At 39.4% G+C, this 17,561-nt stretch overlaps 1 protein-coding gene across 5 annotated transcripts in view; it reads left to right on the top strand.

Annotated features, from left to right (window-relative positions):
• Positions 1-1,796: 1,796 nt before the first annotated feature.
• LOC107554841 (casein kinase I) overlaps positions 1,797-17,561 on the top strand; it is a 33,224-nt gene continuing 17,459 nt past the window's right edge. For 3 of the 5 annotated variants that reach the window (XM_016237477.1, XM_016237475.1, XM_016237476.1), the window contains exons 1-6: positions 1,797-2,442; positions 2,811-2,917; positions 9,341-9,467; positions 9,554-9,652; positions 11,898-11,981; positions 15,609-15,748. In XM_016237477.1, coding sequence (XP_016092963.1) covers positions 2,320-2,442; positions 2,811-2,917; positions 9,341-9,467; positions 9,554-9,652; positions 11,898-11,981; positions 15,609-15,748 — 680 coding nt within the window. In that variant the 5' untranslated portion in view covers positions 1,797-2,319. Of the gene's footprint in view, positions 2,443-2,474; positions 2,708-2,810; positions 2,918-3,261; positions 3,324-9,340; positions 9,468-9,553; positions 9,653-11,897; positions 11,982-15,608; positions 15,749-17,561 lie in introns of those variants that run through there. The other 2 variants (XM_016237479.1, XM_016237478.1) reach the window with 2 other exon arrangements.

Raw genomic sequence — 17,561 nt, 5'->3', positions numbered from 1 at the left:
AGTGAAGTGTGACCGAGAATGTCTTAAAATCTTCTTTTTTTGTTCTGAAAGAAAGACATGCGAGTCATACTGGATTGAACAATCATCAGGGTGAGGCTGAGCACATGACAACTAAATGAGATTTTCTGGTGAACTATGCTTTATTGGCAGGATCTCACTAGATGGCATCAGTGAACCATGAAGCGCAGGTCACCGACGCGTGTTACCGTGCACAGTCATCGCGAGAACATATCAAGTCTGTGGAGCGATACAAATAGAAAAGAAATGCTGTGAGAAAATACCAAATACTGAATATATGTGGTATGCAGACCCCATTTTCAATAATGTAGCTGTCATAGCCCTTGAGCAGTGTTGGGGAAAGTTACTTTTAAAAGTAATGCATTACAATATTGCGTTACTCCATAAAAAAGTAACTGATTGCGTTACTTGGTTACTTTTTATGGAAAGTAATGCGTTGCGTTACTTTTGCGTTACATTTTAAATCTAGACAGGGCTTGCTTGTTTGTTTTTAAAATAAAAAAGTTCTATTTTTGGCAAATATAAAAGCCTTTTCACACCAAAAGTGAAACGAATATCCCTCAGGCTGAAGGGAAAGTAAATGCGCGTCCGTACAGTAGAATGCAGAAGAAGAAATGTCAACACACTTCAGCTATAAACAAAGACACACAAATGTTTGTCTAGAGTAATTTGTGCTTATTAGTACGGTTGAACTGGATCATCGAAGGTCAGAAGCAAAGACATTGCTTTATAGAATGGGATTAAATACATAAAGGATATTTGTGTTGTTTAGCATTTAATTATTGCAGGCTTGCGTCATATTCTGAGCTGCATTATTTTTATTCATTTTGAGGAATACTGAATCTGTGTTTTTTTGTGTGAGTGAGTGAGATGAATTAATGCATATTCATATTTATTTTAGAACTACAGTAACATCTGGGGACAGGAGAGCTGTCAATCAATAAATTGAAAAAAAAAAGTAACTTGCGTTACTTATCTGAAAAAGTAACTCAGATACTCTCTTGTAAATTAAAAAGTAATGCGTTACTTTAATAGTTACTTGAAAAAAGTAATCTGATTACGTAACTCGCGCTACTTGTAATGCGTTACCCCCAACACTGCCCTCGAGTATATAAATAAAACTCTGATTTAAAAGAATACAAGTAGGACACTGACTTCAACAATAAAGATGCCCAAATTCCCCTGCGCGCCCTCGCCGCGCGTTCCCGCAGCCCCACTGACATCACGCGTGAACCCCTCCCCTGCCCCCGGCGGCGCGCTTTAGCACGGTCCCGCTCCTCTCTTCAGATCAGCAGAAGCTTCTGTTCATCTCGAGACGGACAAGATGGCGAAGTGAGTGGGTTGCGCTTTGAAAAGAAAGCAGCGACTCACATAATTTCTTCACCGTTAAAACGTCGGTTGGCTTGATGTACGGTCGAATAGGCTGGAAAGCGCGTCTTTAGGAAGAAACGTCGCCCCTCAGAGCGAGGTGATTCGAAGAGAGCGTCGAGGACACCGACTCCTCCGTGTCCTTTCTGGCTAAGCTGCTAGTCAGCTATTCGGGGAATTGCTGAAGAGAGAGAGAGAGAGAGAGAACAGCCACAACCTCAGGGGAAATAGTCTTGTTTTTTACTTAAATGTCGAGACTACTAATCTCCGATTGAAACCAATGTCCGTTATCATCTCAATTTCGCCGTTGTGAGTTGTTAAGGACACAGCTAGTGAGGAAACGCCGATTTTAGGCTAGCTAGCATTGTTTCTACTGGACTGAAGAAGAGAGAGGGCAGCCTGACGATCAGCAGAAGCTTCTGTTCATCTCGAGACGGACAAGATGGCGAAGTGAGTGGGTTGCGCTTTGAAAAGAAAGCAGCGACTCACATAATTTCTTCACCGTTAAAACGTCGGTTGCCTTGATGTACGGTCGAATAGGCTGGAAAGCGCGTCTTTAGGAAGAAACGTCGCCCCTCAGAGCGAGGTGATTCGAAGAGAGCGTCGAGGACACCGACTCCTCCGTGTCCTTTCTGGCTAAGCTGCTAGTCAGCTATTCGGGGAATTGCTGAAGAGAGAGAGAGAGAGAAAACAGCCACAACCTCAGGGGAAATAGTCTTGTTTTTTACTTAAATGTCGAGACTACTAATCTCCGATTGAAACCAATGTCCGTTATCATCTCAATTTCGCCGTTGTGAGTTGTTAAGGACACAGCTAGTGAGGAAACGCCGATTTTAGGCTAGCTAGCATTGTTTCTACTGGACTGAAGAGAGAGGGCAGCCTGAAAACCTCACCCGTTCACACAGTTTCAGAGTTCTTCTCGGATTTTAGGACATGGCCAGCAGCAGTGGCTCTAAAGCCGAGTTCATAGTCGGTGGGAAATACAAGCTCGTTCGTAAAATCGGATCTGGATCCTTTGGTGACATTTATTTGGCAATCAACATCACAAATGGAGAGGTAACGTTAAAGATTAAATGGGTGTTTAATGAATGTGCTGAATAACTGGGATAAGAAGATTGAGGGCTTTATACATATGTCCAGCTCATCACATCAGATTACCAGGACACAATTCATATGGGCATTGAAAAAATAGTTCATACAACCTTGAAAGTTTACCGTATTGTAATACTTGTATGACCTAAATGTCTTACTATTGGGGGGGGGATACGTCAACGATGTTGTTGCAGATTTGAATAGAAATAGATGGTTTCCACAGATCAAGGTATAAAGGATCGTTTACCATCAAATATCAAACCAGTATTCAGTGCTTTGTAAACCGTCTATATGTAGCAGATAAGTAATGAACTTAATTTTGAATATTTCAGGAGGTAGCTGTGAAATTGGAATCACAGAAAGCTAGACACCCTCAACTTCTGTATGAAAGCAAGTTGTACAAAATTCTCCAGGGAGGAGTCGGAATCCCACACATCAGGTGAGCACAGACGTCTGATTATAAGTGACATTATAATGGATTTTGATTGGGGGTAACTGGACTAGTTTGATCTGATGTTTATATATAGTTTTACACTTATGATAGTGCCGACAGGCTAACTAGCCCGTTTATTAGCGCTAGCGTTTCTGTGAGTCGCGTGAAAGAACGGCGTTTTTAAATAACTTTAAAAACGTTACGTGATCTCTCTAATGTAGTATAATGTAGTGTAATGAATGAGATTTGATCACGAAGTGTGTGTTTATCCGTTGCTGAGTAAGGAGCGAGTGGGAAATGGCCGCTGCTCTTTTGTTGTGGTTGTTCAACATGTCCTCCCTCTCGATCAGAAAATGGCGGATGAGGGAAAACAAGTTTCAGGGCCTAGTGGGACTGCTCCTTTCTTCTCAAGGTGACTGAGCCGTACGAGGGCTGCTATTATTGTCAAAAAATCTTTAAAGAGTCGGTTTTTTTATAGTACGTTACTGTAAAGGTGTTAACTATTGATAAGGAAGCTTTCAATAACTGATTCTAGATGCACATTTGAATAAAACGTACTCCCTGTCTTGGTTTCACACGGAAAAGTTAGAGGTTGTCACTTATGTTTTCTGTTTTGCATGTTATCATTGAATGTAAATAACGTCATACGTTTTACATTCTGAGTGCAGAAGTGCTCTACATGTTAAAGTATTGGTGGTTGAATTAGTGTGTAGATTTATCTTTGCTTTTTCCTCGTGTAGTTATGTGTGTGTGTGTATGTGCATATGTATTAATTAAAGGGGTCATATGATGGAATTTCAAATTTTCCTTTCTCTTTGGAGTGTTACAAGCTGTTCGTGCATAGATAAGATCCCTAAAGTTGCAAAGACTAAAGTCTCAAACCCAAAGAGATATTCTTTATAAAAGTTAAGACTTGTCCACGCCCTCCTAAAACACCTTGTTTAAACACGCCCCCACATGTCTACGTCACTATGTGGGAAGATTTGCATAACACCGCCCAAATATTCACGCAAAGAAAGAAGGCGTTACTTTGATTCTCGCTGTAGTATTGTTGCTGCCGCAGCCATGTCGTGAAGACGATGTGTGTTTCGTTGTGAAAGCGAAACTACTTTGTTTGGCCTTCCAAAAGAGGACACAACTAGAAATCAGTGGTTAAGTTGTATTTACAACGCTGTTCCAGAACAGTTCAACCCAAATATTCAGATGTGTGCAGCGCATTTTATGGAGGACTGTTTCCTGAACCTGCAGAGTAACGTTAGCCTACGCATTGTCTGTCACAATAAAGTGGGGCAGTTCCAACTTTGCAAGGACAGTCTGGCGCTTCTGACTCACAGACTGTAAGTACATTTTTTATATTTAAAGAATTTGCCACTGACGATTCAAACGCGAGTTTTGAGCAGTGTAGAGTAGTGCTTGTTGTTTTTCGTTTCTTCGATCACAAATGCAGACATGGTTTTATGTTTATGCAGCGCGATACGCAACACAACGCGTAAAAAGACAGTACAAGTCATTATAATCATGTCCCACTGGATGCAAAAAATGCCTTGTTTGTAATGGGTGTTATTGTTGTTGTCTCATCGTGCAGGTACATGGCATCACAGTATGGTAAGGGGCGTAACATTTCCGTCACACGCTTGAGGTATTCAGCCAATCACAATGCACTGGATAGCTGGCCAATCAGCGTACACCTCGCTTTTCAGAACGATGAGCTTTGTAAAAATCGACACATTTCAGAAAGGCGGGGCAATAATATACAGTATGTTTTTTTTTTTTTTTTGTAACCTTAAACCGCATAAACGCATTGCATTATACCAAATACACAACATAATGTTGTTTTTTAGCAACGTCATATGACCCCTTTAAATAAACTATTGATGGTGTGCAGTAGGGCTGTGCGATATGGACAAAAAAAAAACTAACGCGATTTCTTGATCGATTTTGTGATTTCGATTTTAATCACGATTTTGACACACAGACATGCTTTACAGTCATAAATGCATTCAGTGTGAATTTGAAACATTTCCAAAAGAAAACCAATTAGAGCTTTATCAAGAAGCTGTAACATGTGGCTAGAACAGACATAAGGCAAAATAATCACTAAGTAAATGTGTAACAAAACGTCTCTAGAATAGACACATGGCAGGGGGAAAAAATCCTGTGTCCAGGGATTTTTTTTGCCATGCATTGGTCATAGAGCTCTTTGTGGCGTTGCCTCAGATGTTGAACTAGATTTGTTGCGCCAAGTTCACAAGTACTCCGTCTGCAGTGCGTATACAGCCTATGTGTATGCGGTGCAGAAGCAGCACGGACTCATTTTGCTTTCGCACAGGACGGGTTTGCAGTCCGCTCCTGATCCGTGGCTGTTTACCACAGACACAACATTTATCCATTATTTTGATTTCAAATCCAAACGTTGTTTCTGAAAATGCTTTTTCAGCATTGTGATTCTCTTTTATCACAGTACAGTAATACAATCTTTCATAGACATTTTCACGTTTAAACTCAATAAATATAACTACCACCACTAGAGTGCCATCTATTATTGCGTTGTTTATCTAAAAGTGCACTTTTCCTTGTTTTAAATCTAGCCAAAAAGCCATGTGTTGACTGTGAAACAGTAGACTTTAATTATATGCATTTATGGTGTAATTACTAAATTTCCGTGTCAATCCATGTTAATTTTTACCGCGAATAATGCTATGCTCCGCTCCTGGAGCACACTGCCGGACCGCGGTCGCATGCAGTGTGAACGCTCTGATCCGTTAACATGGGCTCGGAAATAACTTTGGATAAAAGTTTCATGATAGTTTGCTGTGAAGAGGTTACCAACCCTGAACTTTCACATGTTATTTTCATTGCAGATCTAAACTCTAAAATTGAAACAAAAAGAAATATTTCAGATATAATCATTTTTAATTAGCCTGGCGACCTGACAGAAGTTTTCAGTTTTTTTTTTTTTTTAATTCTTATAAACCTCCGCTCTTGGCTCTGTCTACCCGAATTACTATAGCAGCTTGGTTTATTACAATTTTTTTTACTTATCTCAGTGTTTTCCACAGGTCTAAAATATTCTTGTGGTGGTAGGCTATATGATGGAAAAGGCTGGCATTACTTGCTGGCACAAAAATGGTCTGGCTACTACATGGGACAAATAACATGATCTGTAACACTATATTGATTTAGTGAATATTTCTATTAAACTTTGCTTCTATTAATATATATTATATTTATATTATTATATTAATATTTAATTTATTTCACAATAATGAGTCACATGACCAACCTGAGTCTAACCTGCGTATGGAACTGTTTCGTTCTCGCGTGAAATTCCTGATCGCTTGTATTTCTGTTGAAATGACTGGAATTTGCCTGTGAAATTTCACCAGACAGTGGTAAATGTGACCGCACCTAATTTCTTGCAATATTTCAAACCAAATCGTTTGCTCTTAACTGCTTCTTTTCCTAAAGTCATCATAAGTGCTTCATCAGCCATGATTTTTGTTGCTCGTTAGTTTCTAATTCCTTTGTTGATCATAGTATATCATTTAGTAAACTAATCCAGCTGTCAGAAGACTTCGCTAGATAATTGTATGAATACGAATGCCTTGCCTTTGCCATCAATGAACTGCCATTACAGATAGCATTTGGGTGTCCATTTCTGTGGCATCTCATGCTGACAGCAGCTTGGATGATTAGAAACCTGAACTGTTAGACCTTAGTTAGTTATTTAACCCTCTGCAGTTAAGAGTTGGGTAACCCCTGTCATGGATGGATGGATTAACCAAACACTTTAAGGACAAGTCAAAGACTTTAGAATACCCAAGACGTGTCACTCGTAAAGTTTTAAATGGGGAAAAATGCAATGCTCAATATGGCTGCTCTATCAAACGAAGCCCCGCCTTCTGAGCAAAAGAGCCAATCGCTAATCAGTAAAGTCATCGCGTCACTGCAGCTGCTGTTAGAAGTCCCGGTTTCTATAGAAACAGTCAGCGTTCTGAGACGTGCGCTTAGGACTGCGCATACGCACTGGCTGGTCTAGCCTAAGAAATATGCTTTTTATAATGCTATTTGAGCAAAATAAACAACATTTATGATACAGTTGTTGTCAGATTTCATTGGTGATTTCAAATATGAAATTTAATCGTAAGCTTGGTGAACAGTTTTGGAGAATTTGATGTTTTCCCGTTCAAAGAGATAGGAGCTGCACTTGCATGCCCGAGAGGCGTTTCAAAGATGGCTGCCGAGTGACATGACTTGCCTTAAAGGGACTTTGAACAAGTCCAGGTGCAGCCATTAGTTATAACTAAAAAGTATAGCATATTAAACTCCCTTCTAGATTAACTCTACTCCTTTTAAGCTATGTGGATTGAATGAAAAAATAGTGTCTTAACTACTTAAACTACTTTTATTTTTTTGTGATTAAAAAAAACTGGTTGTGCATTTCTCATATTTCTGTGCCACTTTGGCTTGAACTGGTTTAATGAATCAATTGAAGTTTCCAGTAGAAAAGATGCGTAAAAGTACTGGGTTCAGTGGCTGGTTACTAGATCTTGGAAAACCTGCCATACGAGATCCCCTCCCCCACACTCCCTAAAGCCACTCACTGCCTTTGCTAATGAAAGAAAAGAGCTTTGTGTGATCTTCAAAGTCTTTTATGTAAGCTCAATCACAGGAAAGTGTCTACTCACTTTAAATATATATACATGTACACCAATACCTCTGTGATTAAATACAAGGCAGTTTATTAAAGTTAAAATGTTCAGGCAAACTACACTGTTTTGTTCAGCTTTCCCCTTAGTTTTGCTTTGAAAAGAGGAAATGAGTGTCCCACAGAGAGGCCTGTAGTTTCCGTAAGCAAGAGATCACTGTTGATATGTACTGTAAGCATTGTGAATGAGTTTATACTTGTGAAACATGAGTTTTTTCAGGTTAAGGCCCATTCACACTAAAGACGGTAACTATAAAGATAGTTCTAAAAATCGTTCTCAATATTAAAGAATAGCAGAGTTCACACCACAGCTATAACAATAAAGACAAAGAGAAACTATATAGTTGGAATCACTTTTAAAAATATTTTTCTCCAGCTGATGAACGATAAAAAATTGACAGCCAATCAGAATCCATCCTGCTTTAACAAGCTCAAGTATTTAAAGCGGCAGATGTGCGTGCGCTTAGAATAAACAGACGATATTGTTTCCTGTTGTGGATGCTTATATCGTTATCTTTATAGTTATCGTTCTTGGTGTGAATGGGGCTTTAGGTTCGTAGTATACATTTACAGTATTTTTTGGTATTAACTTATGGGAAAATGTTAACCACTTTGATTCTTCTTTATTTATGCTGGTGATTTTGTATTTTAGGATGTGTCACCAAGACCTACACAATTGTACATTTACATGAAAAGGCCTAAAACTGATTATCAACAAAACGGTTTTCACTGTTTTTATATCAGCAATTAGCATGGATGTCATTGCTTCTGCGATATAACCATCACAAGGATTAGGAGCCAGTTTGTGGTTCAAAGTACATTTTCTATTGTCATTGTGAAATGGTAGATGTTGGTTTGCTGGCACAGATGACCGAATAAATATTAGTCTACTGCTGCACCTTGTGTCTTCTCAATACCTCTTTGTTTAGCAGAGTCTCTAGCATGATGGTTGCTTGGCGACTGCTGTAGAAATGTGTTCACTCTAAAACAAACTCTTTTGAACCTCCACCTGCTAAGTTGTGTATCTTGTTGTCAAAGTTGAAATATTTGTGAGCCACCTAGTTGATTTTATTTTGAATACCATAAACAATTTTGCACTGCCATCTTTTTTTTTTCTTTGTCTTGAAGGGGCAAAAAATAACATGTTATATTTGTTACTGCAGACTCTACATGCAGTCATGTTACTAAGCTGGCTATATTGGATGCTATTGTCCACAGGGTGTGCCGTGCAACTCCCAACTTTTCCTTAACTGATAAGATTCATGCTTTATTGGCTCAATATAACTTAGTCAGCTATGTTCATTTTTAATAGTGTTTTAATTAGATGTTGACCGATTGATCGATTTTGCCGATTAATCGCCCAGATAGTCGATTGCCAGAACTATTGGCAAAAATCCCTCTCGATTAGTTTTTCTGTGATGCGTCCGTTGCTGGAGCGGCTGAAGGCTCTGCTGTCAAGTATGTTTGCTGTCAAGGCTGAGAGCTATCGGTATTGGTGAAATGCACCATTGGTTGACCTCTAGTTTTAATTTAATTGTAATTTGCTTGCGCTAAAATCTCATCTAGTAAACTTGAGCAGTATCGTGCATCACTGAATTGATCTAAAGGATCTGCTCCTTTTGAGAGGCATAGGTTTCGTAATTTTCATGCTTTTGTAATAATTGTCATGCAGTCCTGTTGTCATCTGTTGGTGTTCATCGATATGTGATGCTGTTTTTCAGGTGGTATGGCCAAGAAAAGGACTATAATGTCCTAGTGATGGACCTGCTGGGGCCAAGTCTCGAGGATCTCTTTAACTTCTGTTCCCGCAGATTCACAATGAAAACTGTCCTAATGCTTGCAGATCAGGTAATGAATGGTTAACTCGGGCTTTTAATAGCAAACATTTAATGTTGCTGTGGCACGATCTTAACCTGGTTGTTCTGCTTCTACAGATGATCAGCAGAATCGAGTATGTGCACACAAAAAATTTCATCCACAGAGATATCAAGCCAGACAACTTTTTAATGGGTATTGGCCGTCACTGTAATAAGGTAAACTTTCACCATTTCCCTATTTATGTGAGAGAGAGTCCGTTTAAAGATTTAAAAGTGACATGGAGGTTTGACTGCGAATAAGACTGCAGATCACTAAGGTTTCCTGCTACATTGAGACTTTCTCATGGACAAACACTGGCTTGAGAGCCTGTGATAGTTCTGTTTGATGTTGCTCTGCTGATTTGGGATGGTTGAGTTCTACAAAGAATGTTTGGTGGGAAATCATAGGAGCAGAGAATTAAAACCGCATTGAGTCCTTCGACACAATGTTTACAGCTTAACTTATCAATGGTTCGAGTATCACTTGACGGTTGGGCTGTGGACATATGTGGACATGGATTGTATGTCTTTCATTCCTCAAATGGAACTTGTGCGTGATATGTGACTTGTGGTTGTGTGTTGTTTTTTTATTTTTATTTTTATTTTTTTTATTTCTCCCTTCGATTAAGAGCCATTGAAGTGCTTTGCACTCTTTTATTTCTCTCTATTCAAATGTACAGAAGTTGCCTGATTTGTATTTTGTTTCAGATAACTCGTAATTTTGAGCCCTTGCAGACAGGCAACATTTGGCAAATTTAAAGCATCAGGTGCAAAATAAAACAATGACCTACAAGTGCAAGCTCTGATGGTCGTCTAACAGTTCAGATCAGTTTCCACTACAAATTCTGGTACTTTTTGGTACTTCAGTGAAGCCTGTATTACCATTTTTGGCAGTGCTGTCTGGAATAAATGTTTACCATTGTGTGTCTGTGAATGCCAGCCTCAAGCTTTTATTTTGATACACATGAAATTGTCACCTTTTTCACTAAAACTATGGATGCACACGCTCTGCTTTTGGATGTGTAGCTGTCGACATCCACCCTGGAAAAAAATCGTAGTTAAGAAGTGAAGCGAGAAGATCTGATGTAGCTATTGCTTTGCAAACCCACTCTCTTTCAGTGAGGAATTAAAAGGCCTTTTCTCTCGCATTATTCATTGCTCTCTGCTTACATCTCTCATATGATCATTACCACTCTTAAATCCAGCCCCCAGTAAAACATTTTTCAAGATTAACAATCTTAACTTGGAGAAAGAGTAAAGCATGTGAATGTCTTGACCATGAATGGTGGAGGCCAACAGGTGACATCAGTTGCACATGAGAGTCAGTTTAAAAATTAAAGTTTTTGAGAAGCCATTGTTTATGCTTTATGCAGTATTATGTTCCTAGATTTACTTAGAAAGTTCAGGTCCAGATATTCCTTCATTTTTACAGCGCACTTCACGTCTGACATATTCTCATCGCACAGTCCCCCACTCTTCTGTCACATTGCAGATAAACGTACTCAGCTTGGCACCATTGTTAACTAATAGCTTGTTTTGTTGCTTTACCCTGGGCTGCTATATTGAAGTTTCCAATGTCACTTCAACCGAAGTAGTCCCATCTTGTCGTTTGTAACTAAACTCAAACTGTTTTTGCAATAACATGCAGGTTAAGTCATGCACCTCTTGAACTGCATGCTTTTTTGTTTTGTTCTTCAGAGCTTCATCCCTACCTGATTTGGCCTCTCTACACGCCAAAGTATTCTAGCCTCTTCCTTACTGTAGGTGGTCCAGTGATCTGTCAAACACGAAATGCAATATTTATCCTTCACAGGACTTTTAACTTGGTTGGTTGCATTTGTTCTTAAAGCTTCTCATGCCTAATATTAAAACAAGTGCCCATTGTAGTGAATGGCCTTTTAGAGTTTGCCCTTATTAACCCTAGTTGTGCCATTTGTCTCGTTCGCCCCATGCTAAGGTGGGCTTAGCTGTTAAATGCTGTATGGCACAGCTAGTGTTAAATGCTGCTGAATGTTTATGGATAAAGTCTTGGCAAAGTCAAAAAAGAGAATCAGGCTTGGGAACAATTAGTGTAGATGAGAGGAAGATCACTGGGTTGGGTGGCCAGAGGTGCCATGTACAGTTTGCCTCTATGGCTCAAGAACTGATGAGGGCCCTGCATTATATGGTCTGAAAAAACAACAACTATCTGCTAGTATCTGAGCCTGGGCTTATGGGAAGACGTTTGCCATTAGCAGAGCCTCCTCTGAGTTTGAGCTAGGACGCTTGCTGGTGGATGAAGGATTGCCTTAGGCTTTCTCTTCCCCTCCCTCTGCTCCTCCTCACGTTCTTTTTCTGAGCCTTGGTGTTGCCTGTCTGCGCTGGCCGTCTCCGGTTGTCAGCAATACTGTTTGATGCACTGCACCCTCTATTGTCTGTTCAGTGTTTAGAATCTCCAGTGGGGAAGAGGAAAAGAAGCTTGGCTGTTAGTTCTTCTCAGGACCCATCTTTCTCAGGATTAAACCAGGTCTGAAACCACAACCACCTCCTAATAATCGCCCAAAATTATTTTGATTTGATGATTTTATTTTATTTATTTATTTTTGCCTTTTGGAGTTCTTTTTCCATTTTGATTTTCAACAATAACCATTAGCGTTTGTTGGCATTAAACCAGACACACATGCTAAACAGAACTAGAGATTTAACTCCTAATCCAGATTGAAGGGATCTCTGTACAGGCGGGTGAAGGACTTCGGAAAGAAGTACCTGATTGTTCTCAGTCCTAGTCAGTTCTAAAATTATTCTGTCATAACATAAAATTTTAACTTATTGTTTTTTTGGTTAGTTTTTTTACTTTATTTTCGATGCTAGAATTTACTTATTTTATGTATGAGAATTCACTGCTTTCCATTTAAAGAGTTGTTGCAGATAGACAAAGCCCAGTGCTCTACTCTGATTTTTAATAAAGGACTTTTTGACAGAATAATTTGATTGGCCTAGTTTCACTGCATTGGGTGCTTGTTCTTGTTGCAGAACGCATCTTTCAGTTTGTCAGCAGCACTTTGTGTCACCGAGGTTTGTTTTCCCGAACCAGCCACCTAACGTTGGAACATGCCATCAGAATGTTGCTAGCCTGCAACTAATTGCACAACAAGCCACGTGAAAATTGTGGCCTGGTATTGACCGGGTTGACCTTTTAAACACTTGGTATTTAAACTGTTGCTTAAATTGTTGCATGTTCTTGTAGTGTTGTTGAGAGATGTGCTCCTCTTTATTTAAATGTTCAGTTCAGCTAAATAAAATAAGATATAACATTTGGTACTCAGCTCCTGAAGCCAAAGATTGTTGGGATCACAGCTATTTGTAGTCATCTTCAGAGCACTGACAGGAAGTTAAAATAGCTAAATATTAAATGTTTGTGTGGGTTTTTTCAGTGGTGGCCAAGTACTTGTACCTCCGGCTATTTCAGAGGAGAAAGGGCGCTTACATAATTTGAAAATGTTTAAATCAGTGTTTGCCAGAAAACCACTTCTTATTTAATGCTTCCTCTTTATCATTAAAGAGCAGGTCATAGGGTTCATGAGCAGGTTTTTGAAAAATATTTCTTTTGAGGTTTATAACGTAGCTATGCTTAAATGAAAACGGTCTGCAAAGTTGTTAATCAAAAAAGTGCATGATAAATAAAGATTGTCTGAATCGCCTTAATGAGTCGTCATTCAGGAACAAACTTTTTAGCGCTGCTCCGCAATTTTATCAACTAAATAGCTTAATCGCTCAAGAGCTACATTATCTTTCTCAACAAGGAGCTGGTAACATTGTAGTTTCTAGAGGAATTAAAGCCACAGCTTCACTGTTAATAGAGAAACACGGCAAAACGGTGGTAATTCATACATACACAGTCCCTCTCTCTCTCTCTCATAAATGAACACTTGATGAATTACACTTTTACGAGAATAGAATATTGAAGTGGAGATCGCTAAACTGCAAGCTAAAACTAAAACCGGTGTTTTCAGAAAGCAAGCGCGTTTATCCACAGTGGAGAGGGAGCATTTAGCAGATATTTCCGTATTGCGCAAGTGTAAAGCTCTGTTTTGGGGATGATGTCTCTTTATATCAGGCAACCCAGTTGTGTTCCTCTGCGGCCAGATTAAACCTTATTATAGCCTATATATTATGCTCTATTCATTATTTTTTTTTTAGAAACCTCGCACTTTTCTGCTCAATTTTAAACATTCTTGTATTCAAATTAAGTGCGGTCCACTGCTGCACACATGCTACAATATCGATACAGGGCCAGCTGTATCGATACTCGTATCGTCAAATCTCTGTGACGATACATCATCGTATCGATGTATCGAACACAGCACTAGAAGACGCTGTGTTCAAGGATACCACAGAAATACAATTTGAACCTTTTGTTGTGTGCTCGTCATTTTACCAAGGACTGCTTCTCTAATCTTGGCTTTTATCTTTGTTGGCTTCTAATCTTCTTAATTTGGACTCTCCAAACCACAACCTGTAAGTACGATTGATACGTTGTGTACATTTTCAATTGAGTGCTCAAAATATCAAGTTTTTTTGCTAATATGTGATGTATACCTAGTCCAGCTTTAGGTTTCCAGGTAAAGCACGATATTACTGTCGTACTGAAATAGTTCTGATAATTCGCTGCAAACCCACTATTTCCTAAGAATGTGTTGATTAATGTAGACTGACGTTGTTCTAATAATTACTTTGCTTAATAATAATGTAGTGTAGCGCACAGACTTTATAATCATTGTGAAATTGCTGTTTATTTTGCTGCACCGGCAGTTATAGGGTTAATGTGGGAGAGACGAGTGAGTTAGTTAGGCTGCTGCGCCTGTGATCTGATTAAAAGTTAAGACACAGAGCGTCTTTTGTCTGTTGTTCTTCAAATATTACAGTAGACATATTTTGGTTTACAAACTGTATTGTTTCATCAGTTAGTCACATTAGCACTCAGCTAATGTATCCACCATTATTGTTTTAAGTGTTTACAGTTTAGCAGCTAAACTTTGGCTGTGGGCACGATTCGCTTTCATAAGTGTTTTTGTATTTATGCCATTATTTTAAAAACGGATTGGAGCACTATATTTAGGGCTGCACGATAATCTCCATCACCTGCGGGCTTTTCACGTTATTATTTTATGTAAAGGTGCTTTGTCAATGGTAGCGCTCGCTAACTTGCTCAAGGACTCCTCTCTGTGCCAATCACAACAGGCTTGGCCAGCTGACCAATCAGAGCAGAGTAGGCTTATGGAAGCTCCGAACTTGCTTGGAACGAATCGTTTCGAAATAATTGGCAAATTACTCAAATGTTTTCTGGCCTTAGATGCATTTAAACCTGTTGTAGAGGACTCCAACACAATATTACTTTAAAATACCATATGACCTGCTCTTTAAAGATTGTGGGTTCTTGATACATTTAAGTTTAAGCAGTTTTCCAATGATGGATGCTCTTTAAAGGTGACTTTGCTGCAGTGTGTTGTTTTCCATGGTTTTGTTTTTACACATATTAAAAGAAGTTATTGAGCAAGAGGTAAATCATAAAATGTTTGTGAATTTCTAGTAAGCTTTGGTTGTAGCGTTTTCTCCTGACTTGACCTCTAATAGAAGTGGAATTGCATGGTTGGCGTAACTAATTGTCTTGACAAGAGGAAAATATGTTTCAAATCCCTGGTTGAGCCAAGCAAACAGTGGCGCGGCTGAGTGGATACGTTACAATATGGCTGCTGCCTCAGTGAAAAACCAGTTGGGTGAGGCGCTTTTGCTGGGCTGAGTCCTGTAGGAGTGTGTGTGTGGGACACAGGATCTGAGTGGCTTTCCACTAATGAGAATATTTCGGTCAATGACAGGCTCTTAGAACTGACTCTTACATCTCTGCTTGTGTTTCCTTTCCCAGTAAGCTTCACTTTCATTTTTGACTCTGACCCCGTCGCTTCATTGATTACAACTGCTGGATGTATAGTTTTTGTTCTGAGGTCCAGGTAATAGGTCAGACAGCTCACAGGAGGAAGTTGGAAAAAAATGAATAATGAATTTGTGGACTGAAGTGTGTGTGTTTCTTGTTTATAGTCAGTTCTAAAAATGAAATGTCTGTGTTTGTGCTTCTCTTTTCAATTTATTTGTACAGTTGTTCCTCATCGACTTTGGTCTGGCCAAGAAATACAGAGACAACAGGACACGACAGCACATACCCTACAGAGAAGACAAAAATCTCACAGGCACAGCTCGCTATGCCAGTATCAACGCACACTTGGGCATCGAGCAGAGGTGAGCACTCCTGCTCAAATTATTTATTCAATTTTTGCCCATTGTGCTCCAATCCATGTTACAAATTTCAGACAAATTATTCTGTTCGTAGTATTTGTAATGGTTTGAACAAATATTTTGACAGTTCAAAAGAACACCATTTTTGCTGTTGAAATTAAAGTGGAAATCTTTTGTAAAATGCTACATTTATTTTCACTTTTAATTTAATGCTCACGTGCGGAATAAGTGTTAATTTCTTAAAGGGGTCATATGATGCGATTTCAAGTTTTCCTTTCTCTTTGGCGTGTTTCAAGCTGTTCGTGAATCGATAAGATCCCTACAGTTGCAAAGACTAAAGTCTCAAACCCAAAGAGATATTCTTTATAAAAGTTAAGACTCTGCCACGCCCCCTAAAACGCCTCGTTTAAACACGCCCCCACATGTCTACGTCACTGTGTGGGAAGATTTGCATAACACGGCCCAAATGTATACGCAAAGAAAGAAGGTGTAACTTTGATTCTCACTGTAGTATTGTTGTTGTCGCCGCCATGTCGTGGAGCTGCTGTGTGTTGTGTTGTGAAAGCGAAACTACTTTGTTTGGTCTTCCAAAAGGACACAACTAGAAATCAGTGGTCAAGTTTTATTTATTTATTTATTTTTTATTTGTTTATCTTTGGAAGACTGTGAGTGGTAGGGCTGGGTATCGAGTTCGATACTTTTTAGGCACCGACCGAATTGCCTCGATACCATCGAGTATCGAAAAACGTCTTGTCGTTTGGTACCAAATTTCAATACCTAAGGGGTTAATCTCATCAACGTTAGTGAGCCAATAAGCCTGCAGCACTTGCCGGTGTGTTCGACTAGAGGCACGGCGCAGATCGATAATCCGCGAGAGCGATTCGAAAGCGCACGGAGCTGTCTGCTCTCTTTAGCTCTCGTGGTACTGTAATACCACCAGTATAGAGTAGCGCGGGAGCTGCGTGGAGTTCCAATCATATGCAGATGTCCATTCATACTAACGTTACACGACCGAAAGCGCGTGTTATGTGACCATTCATGCAAACTGTAGCATCATGCTACATAAGGCAATAAATCAGATTTATATTCCGCTTTTGCTAAAAACTCACTTTAAACCACCATCGAGTGTTTGTAATAACTTCCGATTGCCATCTAACAGGGCCGGATTTACGCATTGCTCAAGACATTGAGCAAATAAATATAACAAACAATAGGGTAAAAAATGACAAACTATTCCCATGTCTTCCACCTTTTTTATGTAGGCTACGGAAATCAGGCGGAGACGCGAACAAACTTCTTGTCAGCACTGCACCGCGAATTTATCAGTAAAATAGTTTCGCAGCTGAAAAGCTACATGACATTTCTCAGTAGCGAGGTTCATGAAGGAGTTTAACTTAACTTTAACTTAAAGATTCGCTATTAGTAGACGCTGCTCCTGAACGCTGCTGAGAGACGCATAGACAGGTATTCACACGCACTTAATCTCGCGCTCTCTCTCACTCTCTCTCTCTCTCTCTCTCTCTCCCTCTCTCTCTCTCTAATAACCGCATTAGACTGCATTAATAACTGCGTAAGCCTGCATATCAATGGCTCAAGCCTCTGTTATCAGCTCTAAAATGACATTTTGGAATTTGCAACGGAAGGTTTGGGATGAGGTGCGTAAAAAAATTAGTTCAACCCACACGAGATTTCAGGACGGAAACATGTCAAATGTCTTGAAACAAATGATCTGAACAATGTCTTGATGTGTGGTTGGGACTCCAGGCCATTAATATTATTAGAGAAATAATGCACTCCCGAGGTGGTTATGTGGCCA

This window comes from Sinocyclocheilus grahami, unplaced genomic scaffold (assembly GCF_001515645.1).
Source record: "Sinocyclocheilus grahami isolate Dianchi unplaced genomic scaffold, SAMN03320097.WGS_v1.1 scaffold515.1, whole genome shotgun sequence".
Classification (NCBI taxonomy): domain Eukaryota; kingdom Metazoa; phylum Chordata; class Actinopteri; order Cypriniformes; family Cyprinidae; genus Sinocyclocheilus; species Sinocyclocheilus grahami.
Note: the sequence above shows the minus strand (reverse complement) of the source record. Positions and strands in the feature narration are given on the sequence as shown.